General features: G+C 30.8%; 3 protein-coding genes across 5 annotated transcripts; 1 reads left to right on the top strand and 2 right to left on the bottom strand.

Annotated features, from left to right (window-relative positions):
* Window positions 1-570: 570 nt before the first annotated feature.
* Window positions 571-7379, bottom strand: LOC124840353 (putative sugar phosphate/phosphate translocator At3g11320). Of its 2 annotated transcripts, none has more exons than XM_088114825.1 (6): window positions 7146-7379; window positions 6809-7007; window positions 2767-3240; window positions 2521-2624; window positions 2007-2235; window positions 571-1096 (listed from the first exon to the last, which is right to left on the bottom strand). In XM_088114825.1, exons 1-6 carry the CDS (start codon window positions 7199-7201, stop codon window positions 950-952), a joined length of 1209 nt encoding a protein of 402 aa, XP_087970951.1. In that variant the 5' UTR covers window positions 7202-7379; the 3' UTR covers window positions 571-949. The 2 variants fall into 2 exon arrangements, with proteins under 2 accessions (XP_087970951.1, XP_087970952.1); XM_088114826.1 differs by having other exon boundaries at window positions 6809-7011; window positions 7146-7374.
* A 3575-nt stretch (window positions 7380-10954) lies between these two features.
* LOC124840354 (uncharacterized) lies at window positions 10955-13054 on the top strand. The gene is made up of 3 exons (XM_047316394.2): window positions 10955-11266; window positions 11884-12132; window positions 12832-13054. The coding sequence occupies exon 2, from the start codon at window positions 11888-11890 to the stop codon at window positions 12119-12121; it is 234 nt and encodes a 77-aa protein (XP_047172350.1). The 5' UTR covers window positions 10955-11266; window positions 11884-11887; the 3' UTR covers window positions 12122-12132; window positions 12832-13054.
* A 119-nt stretch (window positions 13055-13173) lies between these two features.
* On the bottom strand, window positions 13174-19285 carry LOC124840352 (proline transporter 2-like). 2 transcript variants are annotated; one of them, XM_047316391.2, is made up of 8 exons: window positions 19122-19285; window positions 15750-15975; window positions 15153-15377; window positions 14974-15068; window positions 14569-14758; window positions 14143-14267; window positions 13817-14032; window positions 13174-13716 (listed from the first exon to the last, which is right to left on the bottom strand). In XM_047316391.2, the coding sequence occupies exons 2-8, from the start codon at window positions 15847-15849 to the stop codon at window positions 13339-13341; spliced, it is 1329 nt and encodes a 442-aa protein (XP_047172347.1). In that variant the 5' UTR covers window positions 15850-15975; window positions 19122-19285; the 3' UTR covers window positions 13174-13338. The 2 variants fall into 2 exon arrangements, with proteins under 2 accessions (XP_047172347.1, XP_047172348.1); XM_047316392.2 differs by having other exon boundaries at window positions 15750-15972.
* Between the last annotated feature and the right edge of the window lie 989 nt (window positions 19286-20274).

Raw genomic sequence — 20274 nt, 5'->3', positions numbered from 1 at the left:
GAGTCAAGAGTTCGACAGAAAAAAGTAAGAGAATACAACGTGAAGAATGTGTGCGAATAACCTTTTTATTGTCTCATACTTTTATCGCTTCAGGCATAATTTCCTGTTATTTCTTCTGTGGATTATGCTCAGGAACAATGATACAACTATCACTTTGGTGAGTACATTTTTATGTTTTGGAACTTTGAACTACAAATTTTAAAGTTTATCTTAGATAACTAAAATCATTTGCTGTAATCCGCAGAATTGAAATAGATGTACACTGAAAAACAGTTCTAATTGTTTGAGTTATAAGAGGTTCCAGCGTTGACTTTTTTATTTTATACGGTCGATAATGATGACAGCTTATGCAACTTTCTTCTTGGATAAAATGAATAAACAAAAAGGTCATTTCTGATTTCTACAGGCGAGTTAAGGAATATAGAACTCACCATGTGTTCCATTACCGTATGTGCGATTAAAATTAAAAATCATGGAGCGTGAATAATTAATATGTAAAGAATGTTTATATTCTTTGTTACCATTCTCTGGTTCAAAAATATCTCAAATTATATTAAAGAATTTGGAAGATGGGCAAAAATATCAATTCTATCATTAATAAACGAATGTAAATAGTATGGAACAATATAAGTGTAGATATCCAATTTTACAACTCTTTTTCCTCTAATAATAAATGACAAAAAGTACTCGATTATTGCAACTTCTGTTCTATGGACCATTTCTGCATCGTTGCTAATACAATGCGGAACCCTTTCAATGAGGCCTGGCGTGTGGGTAAAAAATGTGTATTAGAGTCAGAAAACTCTGGATTCAGATTACTAGCATGCCAATCAAATTTGCCTCTTGAAATGGTGAGGTTGCCTGTGTAGTAAGGAAAAGTAAATGTTGTGGAGTATAGCTAAAGGTTGCCCGTTCAATGCTTGTTGAACATGAATGATGATGTATTAGATTACTTGCTTCGCTTCTTGGCTTCACTATAGAGTATAACTCCAAACACTGTGAGTGAGTAACCCATCATTCCAGTGACCGAAACTGGGTTTCTGAAGATTAGAATTGAAACTACTACTGCTACAGCACCTTTAGCATTTCCTAGAACCTGCATGAGGCCAACTCTTACATTATCAATCCAATTCAATTTAAGAATAATCATCACAAATTAAACAGACAAAGAAAAACTAAAGCAAACATCAATCAAATTTGAAGGACAGCATAACAAAGCACACAGGTTTCATCATACATCCTCATTTGAATCACAGATTTCATCAATCCAAAAACACTTAGGGAAATACAAAACAAAAATAAATAAGAACTTTGAAAGGGATATATAGATTTGGTTACTGAATGTACGTTATCAAGAGAAATTCCCAATAACTCACTCGCATCTTTTCGCAAATGTACACATCAACCACCCTAAATTCATTGCTAACATGATCGGGGATAACATGGCAGGAGGTATCAAGATCAAAGTTATATGGGAGTTCAACAAATTATGTTAATACAGTTTTAGCAATATTTGAATGTTCATGCCTAGTACTAGCTTTAGGGATTCGGAAGAAAGTTCTGAGTGGCATCCCCTCAATTAAGCTTGTAATAACTATTTACGAAAATATCTGGTAACCACACAATCTAGAAACTAGAAAAAATGGATATTTATGAATTTTGAGAAACTAGATTGCAAATGAAAAATACTAGACAATGTAAAAATATCACATGGTCTGAAGTAATTTGTTTTCAAAGAATTCCAATTCTCAAACAAAAAAGAATCATGGAAAAAAAATTACTCAACCACTGATCACATTGCAGAAGAACTAAGAAAAACAAAAACAGTGACCAAGACAATGCCGATATGGTGACACATATCCTGTGATTTGACAACAAACTCATTTGACAACCACCAAAATCTGATGTCCTAACTACCAACAGATGAGACAACAGACAGTTTGTTGGAGTGAAAAGTACATTAAGAAAATAAAGGAAAGGAAGCCGAATAGATTAATCCGACTTACCTGAAGGGTCAGAGCACTTGTATGTTTCGTGACCAAAAAGTTGGTCAGGTTGACAAAATATGCAAGAGACGAATTAAACAGCAGATACCAAATGATCTTGGAATCATCTCTAGCAAGAGCCAACGTGATGCCAACCACATTGTCTTCCATTATAAGCGTTGCAGGAAGAAGGAAAACCACAGCCATTGGAGCCATGTAAAGCAAAAGGTTCATAGAATTCAGCTTCTCTCTGTCACACAAGAAATCTGTCAATACCCATTTGAACATAGAATCTGAACACTCTACAAAAGCATAGGAATAATTTAACCATAATTAAACACTTTATTCGGTGTATATAATTGTCCTATTTTAAATTTTAGCCCCTAGAAAATTGTAAACTCTAATCCTTACACATAGATAAAAATTAAGCTTTTGTCCCTTGTTAAGATCAAATAGGGATCAAAACTTGTCGTTTAAAGCAAATAGTTAAAACATTAATGGTTAGCGAATCACTGTAGAGTTTCTGAATTCTTACCCTTCAGAAGAAAGCAAAATCCCTTGTAGCACTGATTTCAGAGCCCTTGCACCCGTAGCCGCAACACATATAATAAATCCAAACAGATGGAAACTAGGTTCCCCCTAAGGCCAAATAGAACAAGACACACAACACAAACATCAGATAATTAAATATTCTCAATTTCATGTTGAACCAATCTGAAATCACATAAAAAAAAAAGTCCAAATTAGTATCATTAGAAGGGTGTGGTGTTATGAGACATACCCCACTGGCAATGATGACTCCAGTAACAACAGGAACAAGGGTGAGGTACGTGAGCCAAGCCTCCCTCTTGAAGGTCATAAGGTAAGCAAAAACGGCAGTGAAGAAGGGCGTGGTGGCGCCAATAGCCTGGTTAAACGATACGGGGAGGTAGCGCAGAGAAATGTTCCCAAACACAACGGAGACACAGAAAACAAGACTGAGAGCAGAGATCTTGAAGAACTGAACCCTGGATCGAATGGTTTGCAACGGCACTAGCTTCATCCACGCGATAGCCACGTAACTGAACAAGGAACACGCCGTCATGTGGCACATGGTGAGGAAGATCGGGTACTTGAACCCATAGTTGCTGAGCAAATACTTATTCAAGAGAAGCACCCCAATGTTGGAGGAGTACCACGCCGCCACCAGCGCTACAGTGAAGAACCGGTTGGAACTCTTCATTCTGTTTATGCCTTCGATTTGATCTTCAGAACCCTGCGGTTTCAGAGAAAGGTTAATGGGGATCTGGGCATTGAAGAAGGGTTTAGCTTTGAGTGGGGACAACCAAGACAACGATAAAGGGGTTGACTTTACAAGCCATGGATCTGGGAATCCATGGCTTGGGGTCGGAGAAATTAAGAATAGTGGTAGGTCTGGGTCGGAATTAGAAATCTGGGTTCTGTGGATGACAGAGCCAAAAAATGTGTCGTGGGATGTGCTTGCAACCTCTCTGCAACTCAAACTGGACCCAAACGCGGATACAGGGAAAGAGAGAGGAAAGAAAAAACAGGCATTTAAAACTGCACAACGTAAGGTGTAATAATATTGCTAAAAATTATTTGTTAACATTATATTATATTACTATTTATATTATTTATATCATATTAGAGTATTAATGTTAATTATTATTATTAAACCAAGGTAGTAAAACAAAAAAAGGAAACACCAGAATCAGTTATTGGGTAGTTATTTGATTGGGGCAGATTTACTAGTTTTCTCTGTAATTATGGTAAGATGTAAGTTGCAAGAAAAATATAAAGAGAAACAGTTAAACTTAGGAATGTTTTAGATCGGTTGAAAGGAATGCCTTTTACTATTTTTATTACAAGATCTTTAAAAATCAGTAATTTTTTTAATCTTTAGTATTTAAAAATCTTAATGGATACCATATTTTGTTAAGAAATAAGGTAGATGTTGCGTGGTCAACTGTTGAAGGGAAATTTTAAAAGATTAAATATATTGTTTGCAAATGAATAAAGGGTAAAGAAGAGAATAAAAGGGTGTGCGCTACGGAATAAAAAGACGATTCAATCACAGAAAAATATATTAGTATTATGTAAAAAGATGGTATTAATATCGTAAGAAACAAAACAAAACAAAAGAAGGAATCAAATCTGGATTGGAAGATGAAGGAGTGCACGATCCATGATCCATCAAGAATTAAGAGATTTTGTACAACTGGATGCACCGGTGGAGCGTGTGATTTGTGTGTGGTGGTACATAAAAAAAAAAATATTAATTATTATTAATTAGTAGGACAGAATAAGTCTAACTTAGACGTGAAAATTGGACTAATAATCTTGAATAATATTCTTATAGTTGATGAACTCAACGCGCTTATTATGGTAGGAACTTGAAGTTAGGCAGAGTTGACCAAAAAAGTTTGGCATGGGAGGTGGCAGGAAGGGAGTCCAAACACGTCCTTATTTTGTTTTCTACGTTTTTATTTTATTTTTTTACTTTTTGTAAATTCAATAAACCTGACCCACAAATCATGTTGAGAAGGGGTTTTGCACGTGATTTTGTATGTGGAGCAATTCACGAAGCAGCATTTATTTTTCTCCTGTTTCCCTGAAAAGGGGTTGTCTGAAAAATGTTGTTGCATGATCCAAATCAGAAATTAAGAATCACTTCGGGAAATATGAATACGATAAATACTCTCGTTATCTTAAAAAATGTATTTAAGGCGTATATGCAATAAGTATAATTGAAATTCATTTTGAAAACATGCTTTTTATTTTATAAAATCAAGCATGTCACGTATCATCACCACTTTAATTTATTTCTTTCGAACTTTCAAATATTTTAAGGATTTTTCGTTTTTATATAAATGCAATTTTCTATTAATTATGTAGTTGCTGCAGATTGGAACAGAAAGCAAACAACATTTTTGTCGAAACGTCGTCGTCAAACTTGAACAATATCATTCATTCATGGACTTTGTCTATGCTAAATTCATTAGTAGGAAGATGAATTTTTGTGGGGAAGTAGGAAGGGACCAGTTTATAAATATGAAGACTATAAATAAATTTTTAGGAGTTTGATTTTGGAGTTTATATAGTATGTCAGAAATACATGCCAATATTTCATTCGTTTTGGAGAAGAGAAATAAAAGTCGAATACTTGGGCTTTTTTATGTCTTTGTCTTTTCCAATAAAAGACTTTTTTTTATTTTTTATTTTTGTCTATGATAACATATTTCATCCTTTGTGGGTCATATTTGACATGGGTCCATAATTCAATTACTTGTGGATCCTATTAAACGTGGCCCTTTGGGCTATTTATTTTTGTTTGAGCCTTTTTTTCTTTTCCTTAAAACATATGCATACCGTAATTATGTCATAGCAAGTTCGTGAATTTTGCAAGAACAAGATTGGTAATAACAGTTTATAATAAAGTTTCTCATTTTCGTCTAGAAATGAAGTTGATAAATAGGCTTTTCTTAGGAAGTAAATTACGTAAAAGTATGGTAAATTTCATTAAAAAAATTTACAGTATATAGACAAAATTGAAATATGATTCTTATCATTGAAGAGTATTGTAAGAAAAGTTTTTTTTTTTGACAAAAAAAGTCCAATATATTTTTTGTTGCTTAGGAAATAAACATAGTATTAACTAGTGGATAAAAACTTATCCTCCTGCGTTTAAGTATTCAAATACTTTATTTATTATTAGTAATGCACCTATAATTTAATAGTTAACTTTTTAAATTATTTTTATCTAATTTTTATTTATTTATTAATTAGGTTTACATCAATTTTATTTATTGAAGAGAAATTGCTAATATTATAAGACTTATATATTCGTCTGACACGTTTGAAAGGAGTATGAATGGAAAAATAGAAAGGCATAAGGAAAATAAGGTAAAATGTAATGTAAAATAAATGCGAAAAATAATATAAAAAAGTCATATATAATAATATTTTTTTTAAAAACAACACTTAACTTCACTAATATACTTGGTAGGTAACTACTACATTTAACTCGTAATGAAAATGTATAATGCATTTTATATTTATTTAATTTAATAGTTTTTAATAAAACTCAAGTTTTTTAAGCAGGTTATCGAGGAAGGACGAAACATACACAAGTTAAACTTATTCAATAGTATTTTTAAGGTAATAAATAAACATAAACTAATTTTCGTAATTTAAAATTAGATTATTCACAATTTAATTTGTAAAGCTCTCTTATATAATTTTTCTATTTTTTTTAGTTTGTGTATAAACTATCTTCAACTTATATACAAACTCTTTCCATTTTTTTTAGTTTATTTTCTTTGAAAATACTTATAAAAAAATAAATGTAAAAAATTAAATAAACTAGAATTATTGTACTATTACTGGATGTCTGTCATTTTTCTAAAAAAAGTTATATTTAATAAATCTATAATTTATGATTTCCATTTCGTCTCATGCACCACACACGACTTATAATACATTTTAAATAGTCAACAATACGTATACTTCTATAACAACGTATAAATATAAGGGCCTAATTTTGTTTTAGAAATCATAAGAGAAAATATCGCGGTACATACCCACTTATTCTTCTCCTAAAATAGAAATTTTAATTTATAGCTGATTATTTATTCTATCAACATCAAGTAACTGTATAGTGATAGTATCAAAACTATGAATTTAATCATTTAAAGATAAAATCGTTAAAATTATTTAATAGGATTTGTTATTTCAAAATATCAGATAAACAATTAGATATATTTTAATAAAAAATAATAATTGATTTGTTAATCTATGATAAGAAAAGTTTCTTAATAACTTACCTTCTTTTGTGGTGGCCAACCATGAGGGAGAGAGACGGCTCCTCCTTCTGAAACTTTGACAGCCACACTTCTACTCCTTTCACCACCGGAATTTGAAGAAACAAACAATGGACCTTTCTCCATCTTCCTACTCCCAACAAGTAATGGTAAACTCACTTTCTTTCTTGCATAAGAGAGTTCTTGCAGATGATGTTTTCCTCTACCTGAAAACACACCATTTCATTTCATTGTTCAAATCATTTGACTTTGTTCGGTTCCTAGGAGAACACAAAACAAATTAGGAAAAAAAAGATCAGAAGTTTCGGATGGTGAATTCGATAGCTTGGAAAAGTGGTACATGCCGGTGGTGATAGCTATGAAAGTCGGTTGAGCAATAAGAGCAATTTGAGCCATTGAAGAACCAAGTCCACGGATCTGGGTACGCTTGCTGGGTACGCTTGCTAACTGTAAGAGAGTATAGAGAGGGAAAAAGGGAGAGTTCCAGTACACAGAAAAACAACAAGAAAGTGAACAAGGCCTCTTATTCGGTACTCATTCATGGGTGACAATGATGTTTTCCTCCTTCTATGACATGAATTAATGAATCAACACTTTAACATATACATTTTCAGAATATATAAAATTAATGAAATACATTTTCTTACATAAATTATTTATTATATTATTTTTTTGAAGAATGGGAAGATTAATACGTGGAGCTCTTTTCAGATCAAAATTTTCCAGAAAAACATTATTGTGAGAAACAAATCAGAGATTGATGAAAAAGAAATTCACATCTTGAGGAAATATCAAGAATAACCATTTTAAATTACTGTGAATGGATTGATAATGGGACCAATCCCAATTTTGAGAGATATTTTTCTTTGGTCGGAATCCACGTGAGATAATGTTTTTGGTTCATGAGATTGAAATGCGAAGTTATTTAGAACAATAATGAATAGGGGTGACATGACATCTTAGAGGTGGGGCCCATCTTTGCAAATGGGATATTCGAATCTCCTATGGTATAACTTATAAGATTAGTGTTGCTTACCGTTTTCTTAAATTGCTTTGAAAATTTTAGTTTTATTTCACATCGTTTCTTTGTTGTTGTTTGTTATTTCAATGGTCTGATTTTAATCTAGTCGTTATTTTTGTTTATTTTTTAATTTTTATTCAGAACATTAATGTGATTATTATTATATTTGAATAAATAGTTTATATATAATTATATTTAAGTATTGTAAATATATATAATTATAGATATAATATTTAAATACAATTTTTTATAATGTGAAAAAATAAAATAACTAATGAATTTTATTATAATATTATTAAAATATTCAATTATAAATATATTTGAGATAAAATTTATAATAATAATAACAATAAAATTGATAGATTTTATGAATTTACATAATTATTTGTTATAATTAATTTTTATAACGTTTCTAAATGATTAAAACTATTGAGTATTGAGTATACGATAGAAACAAAAATTCACGCTTTGGATTATTGTCCATAAGTTTTCTGCTCAAAATGTGTGTGAAATAAAACAAAAAGATAAATAATTACTTACATTATCCTATATCTCAATATTGTAAGTAATTTCTATAATAAATATAATTTGTAAAATCTTTTTAAAATAAATATTATTTAATGTTATAAATGTGAATTTCATATTTAGAATTTAAACCAATCAATTTAATATCGTGATTATTATAACAACTTAAAAAATAGAATATTAGGAAAGTTTAATATGAGAAGTTGGGATTGAATTTATCTTATCAATGAAGGTATGTTATGTGTATATAAACTCATGTTCATCTCTTATTTTATCCGATGTGTGACTTTGTTTGTACCCAACATCCTCCCCTCAAACAAAGGACCACCTCCCCTACAGCGGAAGTCTTTTTCTTATCCTCGAGTACACCATGGTCAAGACTCTTTCTTTCGCAATCCATGGTCAAACACTGAGCATCTCATGATTCACTTCCAGGCTATCTACCGGCCACCTGTCAAGGCTTCACCTGATCATGGAGGGACATACTCATCTCAATTGAGCCCGGTCACTAGACCTGAACCATGGGCTCTGACACCATTTGTAGAGAGGTTCAACACACACACATACACATAGATATCTCCATAGTGATAAGATATTGTTCGCTTTGGGCTAAGCTCTCGCGGATTTGCTTTTGGTACCACTCCAAAAGGCCTCTTATCAATGGAGGTATGTTATGTGTATATAAACTCATGTTAGGGTGATGATTATTTGATATGTTGTGTAGATTGGAATGATAGTCATCCTAATGTGCTTACAATGATGTGTTCAAGGTATGTTTAGTGATGTAATAGGTGAGATTCTAAATTGGAATGTCTAGGATAAATGTGAGGGTTTGGAGTCTGTTATAGAGTCCATTAGGACTTGTTTATGCTGTTAGTTTGTAGAAATTAGTATTAAAAGGAGTTGAAATGAGTTTGGGAAGTCTGAAGTCGTTAAGTAATTTTTGAGTGGTCAATTTGAACTAGAAGTCTATTTTCACATGTTTCCCAGTGCTTGAAATGTATGAGGTTTTGGTGTCGTGTTGGGTGCCCTTTGAGCATCCTGTTTGCCCAAGGTTTGGTGCTGAGCGCCCTCTTGGCGTCCCTTTCTAGTGGCTTGTAGCGTCTAGGTGCCCTTGGTCAGATTTTTAGGTTTTTCAGTTTTAAAGTGTTTTGTGATTTTCTGATGTACTATTTTGTATCTTATGATGTATGTTTAATAGTTTCATATGAGTTATGTTGTGGTACATGAAGTTGAATGTGTATCTATATATTGAATGGAAAGTTATGGAAATGAGTTCTAAAGAGAAACTTCTTGTTGAAGGTTTCAAGTATTGTTAATATGAATGCGGAAGCTTAGTTTTGAGAGTTATCATAACATAATGATTATTCATTCTTAGGTAGAGAGGTTTGATACATGTGGTGAGAGTAACATGAGGTCTTAGTCTAGGTGCTTCAAGTATGGCCTAAGACGCAATACAGATTAATCTTGTGAATGTGGTAGAGTGAAACCTATTGACAATGAGTTTGCAAAGGTAGAGGTCACCCGTCATAACTTGACATTTATACTAAATTCGGATAGTCCAATTTAAGTCTTGACATGTTTAAGGTATTTGTACTGTTTTATGTGAAGTATGATTCATATATGAAGTGTTTAATTATATTATGGATTGTTTTTGTAGTGCTAGCTTACCATTTTTCTTTGTATTTTTTTATATCCTTTTGTGCTTTGATGTCATGCATCAGTGTGTGTGAGCAGAAGGTGATGGGGTGATATTGGAGCAGGTCTTGGGTGGACATGTTCCTAATGCTTAGATAGTTTGTTAGCTATATTTTCACTAGTGTAGACTTCTTTTGGTGATTTAGACGATCATTCTTGTTTGTAGTTTTGATCTTAATATCTTGCATATAAAGTTTGTTTTATGATTATTTTATATGAGTGTAAATTAACTTTATAATCTTATCTTCTAACTAATTTATTTTATTTAATATGTGATAATTTCATTTATAGTTTTAGTATTATATTTTTGGAAAGTTTTCCCATCATACTATATTATTTTAAAATATTTGGAAAGTTTTCCAATCATACTATATTATTTTAGAATATTCTTATATCAAATCATTTAAATTTAAAAAATGTAGTTATATACTTTTGACACTTTGAATGCTCAAATACATAAAACTTGTGGTAAGTAAATATGTGGAGCTTTTTCCTTATCTGATTTTTTTTATCCATATCAATTTTGCCATTAAAGAAAATGTAAAAGGTATATTCCTTATATAAGTGCATTCAATCCTCTTAAATAAAACAACTCAAACTTTCAAATAGTGCTAACACACCTCTCAGAATAATTTTCTTGTCACCAGTTAAGAACACCAACCATATAAATGTACTAATATGCAATTTAATATCTCATGCATGATGGTCACACCTTTTTTTATTTAAAATATGCTCTTTTAACTTCACTTTCTTTGAAATAAAACACATATGTTCCCTTAAGTTCAATATTGTACAAAGTAAATGAAAGAAGAAAAAAAAAACCAGGGAATAAAAATTAAACTTTTATAAAAGTTAACAAACGTGCTATGATTAAAGTAGAATTAAAAAACCTATATACTTTCAATATATTTGGATTAAATCAAATGATTAAAATTATGTAAAATTTCTAAACTAAACACGAAAAAACAAAAATTAGAAAAGAAAGAAAAAATAAGTTACAGGAGAAACTAAATTTTTAACTAAAAAATTATTTTGCTAAGTGAGTTTGGTTTGGTTCTTAATTACTGGGCTTGCCCATCCAACATAAATCTGTGACCTTTTCTTCTCATCGGTCAAGCTGATTGGGGGTGTTGGATTCTCCTTCCTCCTACTTCATTCACGCATTCAACATCAACATGATCTGATCGATAGTGTTTCATCTCACGTTTCCATATCAGGTTTTATCAATTTTTCCTTTTCGATCCAACTCATTTGAATCTTAATTTGATCCTGTTGTTTATTGAAACAATAAGTATCAGCTGTTGGTTTTTGTTGGAAGATCTAAGATTTTTTGTCATCCTTAATCGCCTGTTTTGTGGCTTTGGCTGAATGTTTTTTTGGTTTTGTTATTCAAAAGTTATTCCTGTCTTTGTATAAATTGGTGCGAGTTAAATGTCTGCACCTGTTTTGTTCATCATTTCCCACAATGTGGGAAATTATTTGTAGATTCATTTATTGCGGTTTATTTTCTATCAGGAAATTTGGATTGTGGAATTTTAGTTGGTGCAATGCATTCATATTCTGGAATTTTTAATTAAAAAACAGTAATTTAATTATGGTAATTGAGTGAGGTGCATATAGTTTCCAACTGATTGTAAAACAGTAACTATAGAGTAATTTTTTAGTTTTGTACAACCAACCTTCAGTCCAGGGAAAGTGATGCATTCAATCCTTTGGTAATAGGTCTCTTTTGAGTTGAGCTCTGTGAGAATGGAAGCATACTCTTTCCTTTAAAATGTCTATGTCAAACATCAGTTACGTGATAATGACATGGTTGGATTTGTATTCAATGTAGGGAAATGGGTTTGTGGACTTTACTTGAGGGGTTTTTGCTTCTTGCAAATGCACTGGCAATTTTAAACGAGGGTCGTTTTCTTGCACCTAGAGGATGGGGTTTCGCAGATTTCTCAGTAGGAAGGACTAAGTCGTTCAAAGGCCAGCTTATAGGACTCATTTATGCAACTCAGTACCTTAGAGTTCCCCTCATACTTCTTAACTCCATTTGCATCATTCTCAAATTGGTCTCTGGATGATGCTTGACAAGGTGAGCCTCAGATGTCTATTTCAAGCATTTTATTTATATTTTTTCAATTATATGTTCATGCGTTTGTTCATTATATGTTTTTCAAAAGGGATAATTCAAACAAACATTTGTTGTTATGGGAGTGCCTTGAGCTCTGCATCTAGTTCAAAAAAATATGTGATATTGAACCTCCATGTGTATTTTAAGATGAAATCTGCATTTTCCTTAAAGTCATATTTTAGCCATTCGAGATAGGAAAATGACGTTTTTACATCATACTACATCATGTGTTATTTTTTGACTTTATATGCAACTGTACATGAGCTGTAATTATTCATGATCTTAGTGATAGTTAGTTTTCTTAATCTTCCCTATTTTGATTGTTGCACATCGTTATGAAATAAGTGCTAGAGTTCTTGTTTGGTTTGAAATAATAACTGAGGTTTGTAACCGTAATCAACCAAGGTTGATGATATGAAACTAACCGCATAGTTCAATGAAATCAAGCTAGCGGAGTCAATAATCCTTAGCACTTTCTTATATCCATCACTTATGAAGTTTGTACAGTATAGAACTTATTTTCTCATTTAGGTAGAGGATATGAAAATGGCGTAGCCATGTACATTACATTTGTTACTTTATATATATATATATATTATTCTAAAAGAGCCTAAAGACCTTAATTTATTGATACAAGTGCCTATTTCTTAAATATTGCAGGTTTGGAGTTTTTGTTAGATGATTTCACGAAGGTCTTTAAGATAGCAGGCTTACTAAATTCTTTTGTAGAAATATCAACTAAAGTATTTCTCCTATTTGTTTGATATTATTTATTACCACGAAATAACGTTCTTTAATGTATTAACTTAGTTAGGCTCAATTTAAATTCAGTGTTGTATTCAGTTTATTGAGAATTGATTATCAAATTATTTATTTTATGTATTGTTGATTCTGGCTTACCTTGCATGACTGAGTTGATGTTGATAGGCTAACTCCCGTCAGGAATATGATCAATTTCTTAACTAGCCAAATATGCATATTTTCTGATCCGAGTGACCAGTCTTGATTCAAAAGTAAAAAGTTTACTCAACTAAATACATCAATACATTGGTACAATACAATCTCCTACAAGGAAATTCTATGCTTATCTTTATTCCTAAAACAAAAGGTAACTTAAACACTAAAAACTACTGGGTTTTTATTGCTGAAAGAATAGAAGGAATCTAATCACAAATCAGCAAAAACATGGTATGTTTTTGAGTCTACAGAAATAAGTCGTATGGCGGCAATTGTAGCTGCAATAGACATGATGGAAAAGAAACCAATGTTTAACCAATGCCAGAGCTTTTGCGAGCTTGTTAGTTTGTCCTTCTTTGCCTTAAGATACATATGGTTTGCAAGAATAAATGTAAGGGGAAATGTGCTTATCGCCCCCGTTAGGCTCATGAAATCTCCAAGGAATGGCAAGAAAGCCGACACAAATGTGTTAAAAGCCAGGTAACCACCTCTTACCACGATTCGAAATGACATGTTTTTAACATTCAACGCGCTTCCTTTGATCCCATATTTAGTATCCAAAAACTCGTACATTGGACTTGCAAAAATCTAATAGAAGCAGAACAAGAATTATTATCAAGTCAAGCCAAGGAAAAAGTTGATGTAAAACATTCAATAGTAACGAAGAGTCTAATTTAGATGTATGTACATGCAATGCGATGACCGATTGAAGAAAGGCTGTAATATTGGCCAAAGCCTTCACCCAAACTGGACCATTTACACTGTTAAGCAAATACACTGATGTAGAAGACCCATAAGCCCAATATCCTGTAAACGTAACTAGGTACAACGGTAAAACTCCAACAGTAAACTGAAAGTACAGTGCATTCATCATGTTCTTCACAACTGGCTGCCTAATTGTTGCCTGCAAGTTATTATATAACCAAATAAAACTCAATTTCTAGAACATATAATGAATGAAAGAGAATCTTATATCAACGAAAAACGTAATGTATGAAAATTGACAAGCTTAACCTGTATCTCAGGAAGCATGCCCGTATTAAATGCAAACACAAGGTTTGCAGATGCCCCAATTATCGTGAATACTTTGCTGAAACCATCTCCTGGAAGGTTGTAATCACGAGGCGGGGATTGTAGTCCTGGTAACGTGTACTGTTAGTGCATAGTCTTAAAGGACATGTCTTTCACAGTATATTCGACACGACAAAGTAAGCATAGTACACCACATCGCATGCTATATCAAATGTACATTTATAGTGTTTGTTTCACGATTCATGAGTTTTATATTTGAGATGTCACTATCAGAAACTAATAATTATAATTTTCGAGTCCCTAACATGGTTCAACTGTCTCACATTAAAAAAATATAGTAAGAAGCCAGTTGACAAGTTATCATGAGATTAATATGCGGGGATAAACATTTCAGACACGAGATATTACCATCCTTAAGCGACAGCAAAAATGATATGATAATGTATATTAGGCTGAAGATAGTTGAAAATCCAAGCCAAATTCCAAGAGCCGAAAGATGAGGAATGCAGATGGCAAACATTGCACACACGATTCCAGCTATGGCAATGCAATATGGAAGTTTCAATAGACCATCATCCCTGAATAGAACATAAGTAGCCTGTATCACAGTAAAACAAAATTCGGTTCAAAGAAAAAACAATCAATAGATATCTATTTCAACAAAGAAAAACAGAAAAAAAAAATGAAATAATTCATTGCAATATGTAGATGACAGCAAAAGACTTATCAGTTGTGGAATGTGTTATCAAGGAAAAGAATCCAAACCTAATTAAATGGCAAGAAAATATATACTTTGCCAAAAGAATCTCTTACTTTCAAGGCAGAACCGGCCAAAATGATGTAGCCAGTATTTATCATGAAAAGATTGATATATTGCAGAGTCCATGTGAGAGAATAAGCCTTCTTACCTGCAATAATGAAATGAACATAAGCAGCAGAAAATAACAGGGAAAGCAAAGTGAAGTGATGAAAAAGTAGCTAATGTGTCTTACCATACACAAATCCAGCAAGATCTCTATATCTAATATGTCTTTGTCCTCCATATTCATGGAGATGAGCAATTAAAGCATTTGCATAGAGTGATATTATGGTAGCAAGAACTAGACCAACCACACCTCCTGTCCATCCCAATGGAACCATAACGGTTCCTGAATATCCAAGCACATAGGCACTATTGATTCCAGTCGTGAGGATAAAGCCCACTTGAAACCACGAATCTGCACACATACACAGAACAAAAATTAAAAATATATATATTAAAGGGGAAGAATCAAACCATTAAAGGCAGAATTAATTTTTATTGTTTTCTTCCTATGCCGTCCAAAAGAAAAGACAACAAATACAAGATTAGAGTACTGGAATTGAAGACATGAATTGGTGAAAACAAAAGGGTAGTTTTGAACAATTCTTAATCTGCGTGTATCCTTTACAACTTTCTTGGTTATTAGAAAATAAAGCACGTGTTAATTATGTTCTTGCTACACCATATTCATTCAAACTCAAAACATTGGAGTCTTCAGATTCTGTAGAGAGAAATGTTGGAAATGTAATGAATGAATGGAAAAGTGAAAAGCAATGAGATCACAAACCGGTGCTAATTTGATGAGCGGTACTTGGAACTTCAACGTCTGCTACATCATCGTGGTCATAGACCTTGGTTGTTTCGAGTTCAATGTCTCCTCTTCCCATTGTTTGACGTTGTCACGGAAGGTAGTGTTTGTTGTTTCGTTGTCGTGGAGAGCAGCGTGACGGTAAGATGCTGCTCCTTCCAAACAATGCCTTACCGCCAGCGTGAACGGATGAACCAACACCCTTCTTTTATATATTCAACCAAGACCAACAATAACCAGTCAATCACACGTCCTTTTATAGACAAAAATTAATAAGGTAATATACTTACAATTTCTCATTCTCAACTTAGAAAAAAATTATCTTCTTTCTACTTTAGCTTAAATAAGAGGAAAGTGTTAAACGTGTTTTAAAACAAATTATCTGCTTTTCAATTGAACATTATTAATTTATTTTTTCATTAAGTGCTTTGTTCCTTTGCTTTGATAGGAACAGATAGAACGCGTAAAATAAATTGGCTCCACCTTTATTCAATGCGTCCATTTTTGTGGTACCCATCACTGGACTCTGTTTCATAATTATCTTTCCGACTAATAATACATTAACACAGTTTTTTTACAATATTTTAATACAATAATAAATAATAAATAATATATATATATATATATATATATATATATATTATGTTAAAATATTATTAAAAAATTTATGTCAAAATATATTTTCTTTGTTTTCGCATAAGCTTTAATCCAATGCAAATATTTTAATCGTGTGAAAAACATAGTGTTTCTAATGTGAAGAACTGTGTTTTAAAAGTTATTCTGTTAGGATTGTGAATTTTGATTAATTTTAAATTGAGTAAAAGTAAATTCTGTGGGTTTGTATTCTTCTCATATTTAATTTTTTATTTTTAATGATTGTTAAATTGGTTTCGAAATTTAAATATTGTCCAAATTCCTTCTATAAAGAAATCATAATAGTTAAGGATTTAAATTCGTATTTACTTTTAGTAACTAGATGCCTTGTATATTTTTTTTATTATGCTTGACATATAATATTTCTTTATTTAAAAACTACACTGAAACATTTTATTCTTAAAACATTACACTGACAAATAAAGTGATTTTTTAATAGTATTTCCTTCATTTTACAATTTTAATCAATGTTATTATAGGGATGAAAGAGAGTTAAGTGGGATTAACTTTCTATGACGCTAATTTGTTGCAATACAAGATTAAAGATCAAACTTAGAGTTTGGAAGTAATGTGCAAATAATAAAAAAATGTGACAAAATGTTGAAACCATCCATCTACATCTATTTGTTCTCATCACTCTCACCTCATGTATATACTCTGTAAACATACGTTTTTTAAGTATATTTTTTACTCTTACTCAAATTTATAAGAGGTATTTATTTTAAAAAGAAATATATCTGATTAATAAGTAAAGTTTCACGAAGATTAAATTTTCAGGAATGATTAAAACATGTGGTTAGCTAATGTTATTTTTTTGGTAATATATGTTATACTTGTCAAAATGCTTCTACTATATAAAATATGTTGTTTTTTTAATGTAATGACATATATAGAAAATATCCAAGTATTAGATAAATTATTTTCAATATTATTTACGATTATAAATTATAACTATAATTAAGTGTAAATTACTCTTGTCTTTTTTTCAACAATTAATACTTAACCTAATATCCTTCTGCTTCGAAAAGGCAAGACTACTGATAAAAAGAGCAATGAAGATAATGGTATCAAATTTACGTATATCAATGCGTTTTTTTTTCTTAATAATTAATGCTTTAATTATCTTTTTCTTTAAAAGACAATATTTCTATTAAGAAAAATATATATATAGAAAGAGCGACACTTGCATAAGAACATTTTCTGCATTATCTGATTTAGCCAAAAGAAAAAAAACAGACAATTTCTTTTATTGGTGCCTCCAAACCAAAACAAATCTAACCAAAAGATATGCATAAAATACAATAATAAAAGAAAACGGAAATTAAGGCATTCGAATCAAACACAAACACAAATACTTTGAACATCGAAGAAGTAGAAGTCACTACACAAACATTGGAAGAAAGCTTGGGCGAAGAAATCAATAATTATTTATATTTATTGTTTTAATCTTATTCCTACTAAATATTTTACCGATAATGATAAAAGCAAGTTTCTTTTTTCTTCTTTTGTTTATAATCAAAATCTCATCTTTAATATTTATGACACAACAGGATGTAAATATATACGATTGGATTTCAATATCTAGATAAGAGTGTCATTTATTATCTGTAACGGTCCATTCAACGTGTCTTTATAATTTTTGTTTTAAATGATTTTGTTTTTAATATACACAGCTCCTATGAATTTATTTTCGTCTAAAATATATTAACGTTTTTAAACTTTTTATAACGCATCACCTCATCATAAATTGTCAGTAAAATTATTAAACTTCATGTTTTTAGAGTTATATGAAGATATTTTTTCATTAGTCAGTAATATAAAAATATTCACAACAATAGAAAAATTAGAATTAAACTCATAAAATAATAATAATTATTTGAACGTCTATATAAGTCGTGAAAGTTCAACCTGCCGATCCACATATTTCAATCATAAAGTTAGATAAAGTTAGGTTGCCTACTCGTTGACACCAAATAAACATTTTTTATCAATAAAAATAATGAACTAAATAAAATTACATAATTAAAAGAGAGACTATGCAAAAAAAATAAACACATGTATATATATATGAAAAAAATATATTTTAGATATAAAAAATGGTCGAATAAATAAGATAAAAGGACCAAACAAAGTTCGTAAGTGATGTGGGCTTAGTTATTTTTGTAAATGCTGTGTAGCCGTTTCTTTCTCAAAAAAACCCCATTTATAGCAGAAATACATGACTTTTACCGCTATTGTAAGAGAAGCAAGTATGATAACACTTGAAAAGAAAAACCTTAACATCTCTTGATAGGAAACTCTCTCTTTTCTAAATCAAACTAAACATACCCTGTTGTGCCAAATAGATTTTTATGGCTAAGAAAAATGCATTTTCTGGCTCCATATCTATTTTCTTCCTTTTCTATTAAAAGAAAGCGTTCTAGCAAACATAAACTACCAAAAGATAAAAAATAGATTTTAAGTTTAATTTAACTTTATACATAGGCTGTGATGAAGATAGATGATAACAATATTGAACATAAAAAAACACAAACAAAAATGTCTACTTTCTTCTTGGGTGGTCACACATTCTTAGGCAAATAGAGATGAATGAGATTTAGTAAAAAGTAATACAGAAAGCAATTAGAAAGAGAGTATTAACATTAAACATCTGAAACAGAGTTAACTCATTAAAAAATTGACACTTTCGTTGCTTACCTGTTGGCTGAAGTGAACGAACGAGAATCCAATGAAAGGTTGGTTGATGAATGGTGCGAGTTCGTACCAGAATGAAAGAAAGTTAGTGTTGCATGTGATGGTGGGTGTTATCCCGATTCATTTGAAATGAAAGGTTACCCCCAATTCCTCCTATTGGGTATGGTCGAAGGGTAATCCCATATTTATATATAAACGCCAAATTTGTATTGCTTAAATTGCATATAGAACTAAAGACTACTTGTTTTTCACACTTCGTCTTTTTCTTCTTCTTTTCAATGTTCTTTACATGAAAATGACACAATATTTACTACACAACAAACATAAAGCTGAAAAGATTCTAACAACATTTTTAAACAAAGTGATATCTTTTTTAATTCATTCAAATGGCTAATTACCATTCCGACCACATTAATAATTAATAGAATTTATGCTTGTGCTTTGAGAATTTCCACTCCATATTTTAAACAAAAAATGCAACACAAAAATCTGTCCTAAAAAAATTGTAGGCCATCAACTCAAAATTCTTGTTTTTAAAACCGTTGGTCTCAATTTATTTTTTTTAGAATTAAATATGTTTTTAGTATTTCAATTTAAATTAGAATTGATTTTCGTTTGAAATTTTGATCTTGTTTGATCTCCTAACTTTAGAAAACATTGAATTTACTCTCTCTCACTCAATGATATTATATTTATTTGATGTGATAAACAACATTTCACATGAAAGTATAACATGTTGATGTCTTGACAAGTGTTGGTTATGTTGAAAAAATTAATTATGTGAGATAATTTAAAACAAAAAAAAAGTACATTTATGACACTTTTTTTTTCCTCTTTACTTTTCATAATTTTATGTGATTGAATATTTAGAAAATAAATATATTATTTTCTAAAGTTAGAGAGTATCAAATAGAATCAAAAATTTTAACATAAAACAATTCTAAAAAATTTCGTTATAATTTAAGGACAACAAAATATTTAATAATTTTTTTAATTTGTTGTTTCTAAACATTTTACTAATGAATCAAATTAAGAAAGACTAATGTTCCTTTCCATTTTTATAACATTCTTTTTCCCCTTTTTATTTATGAAATTATAATAAGAGAAAGTAGTTGATTTTGAATGCAATGATTAATTTTGGGATGGAATGAGAGTG

Source organism: Vigna umbellata, chromosome 5 (assembly GCF_029865625.1).
Source record: "Vigna umbellata cultivar VRB3 chromosome 5, Vumbellata_1.0, whole genome shotgun sequence".
NCBI lineage: Eukaryota > Viridiplantae > Streptophyta > Magnoliopsida > Fabales > Fabaceae > Vigna > Vigna umbellata.
The sequence above is the reverse complement of the archived record's forward strand: the minus strand, read 5'-3'. Positions and strand labels throughout refer to the sequence as shown.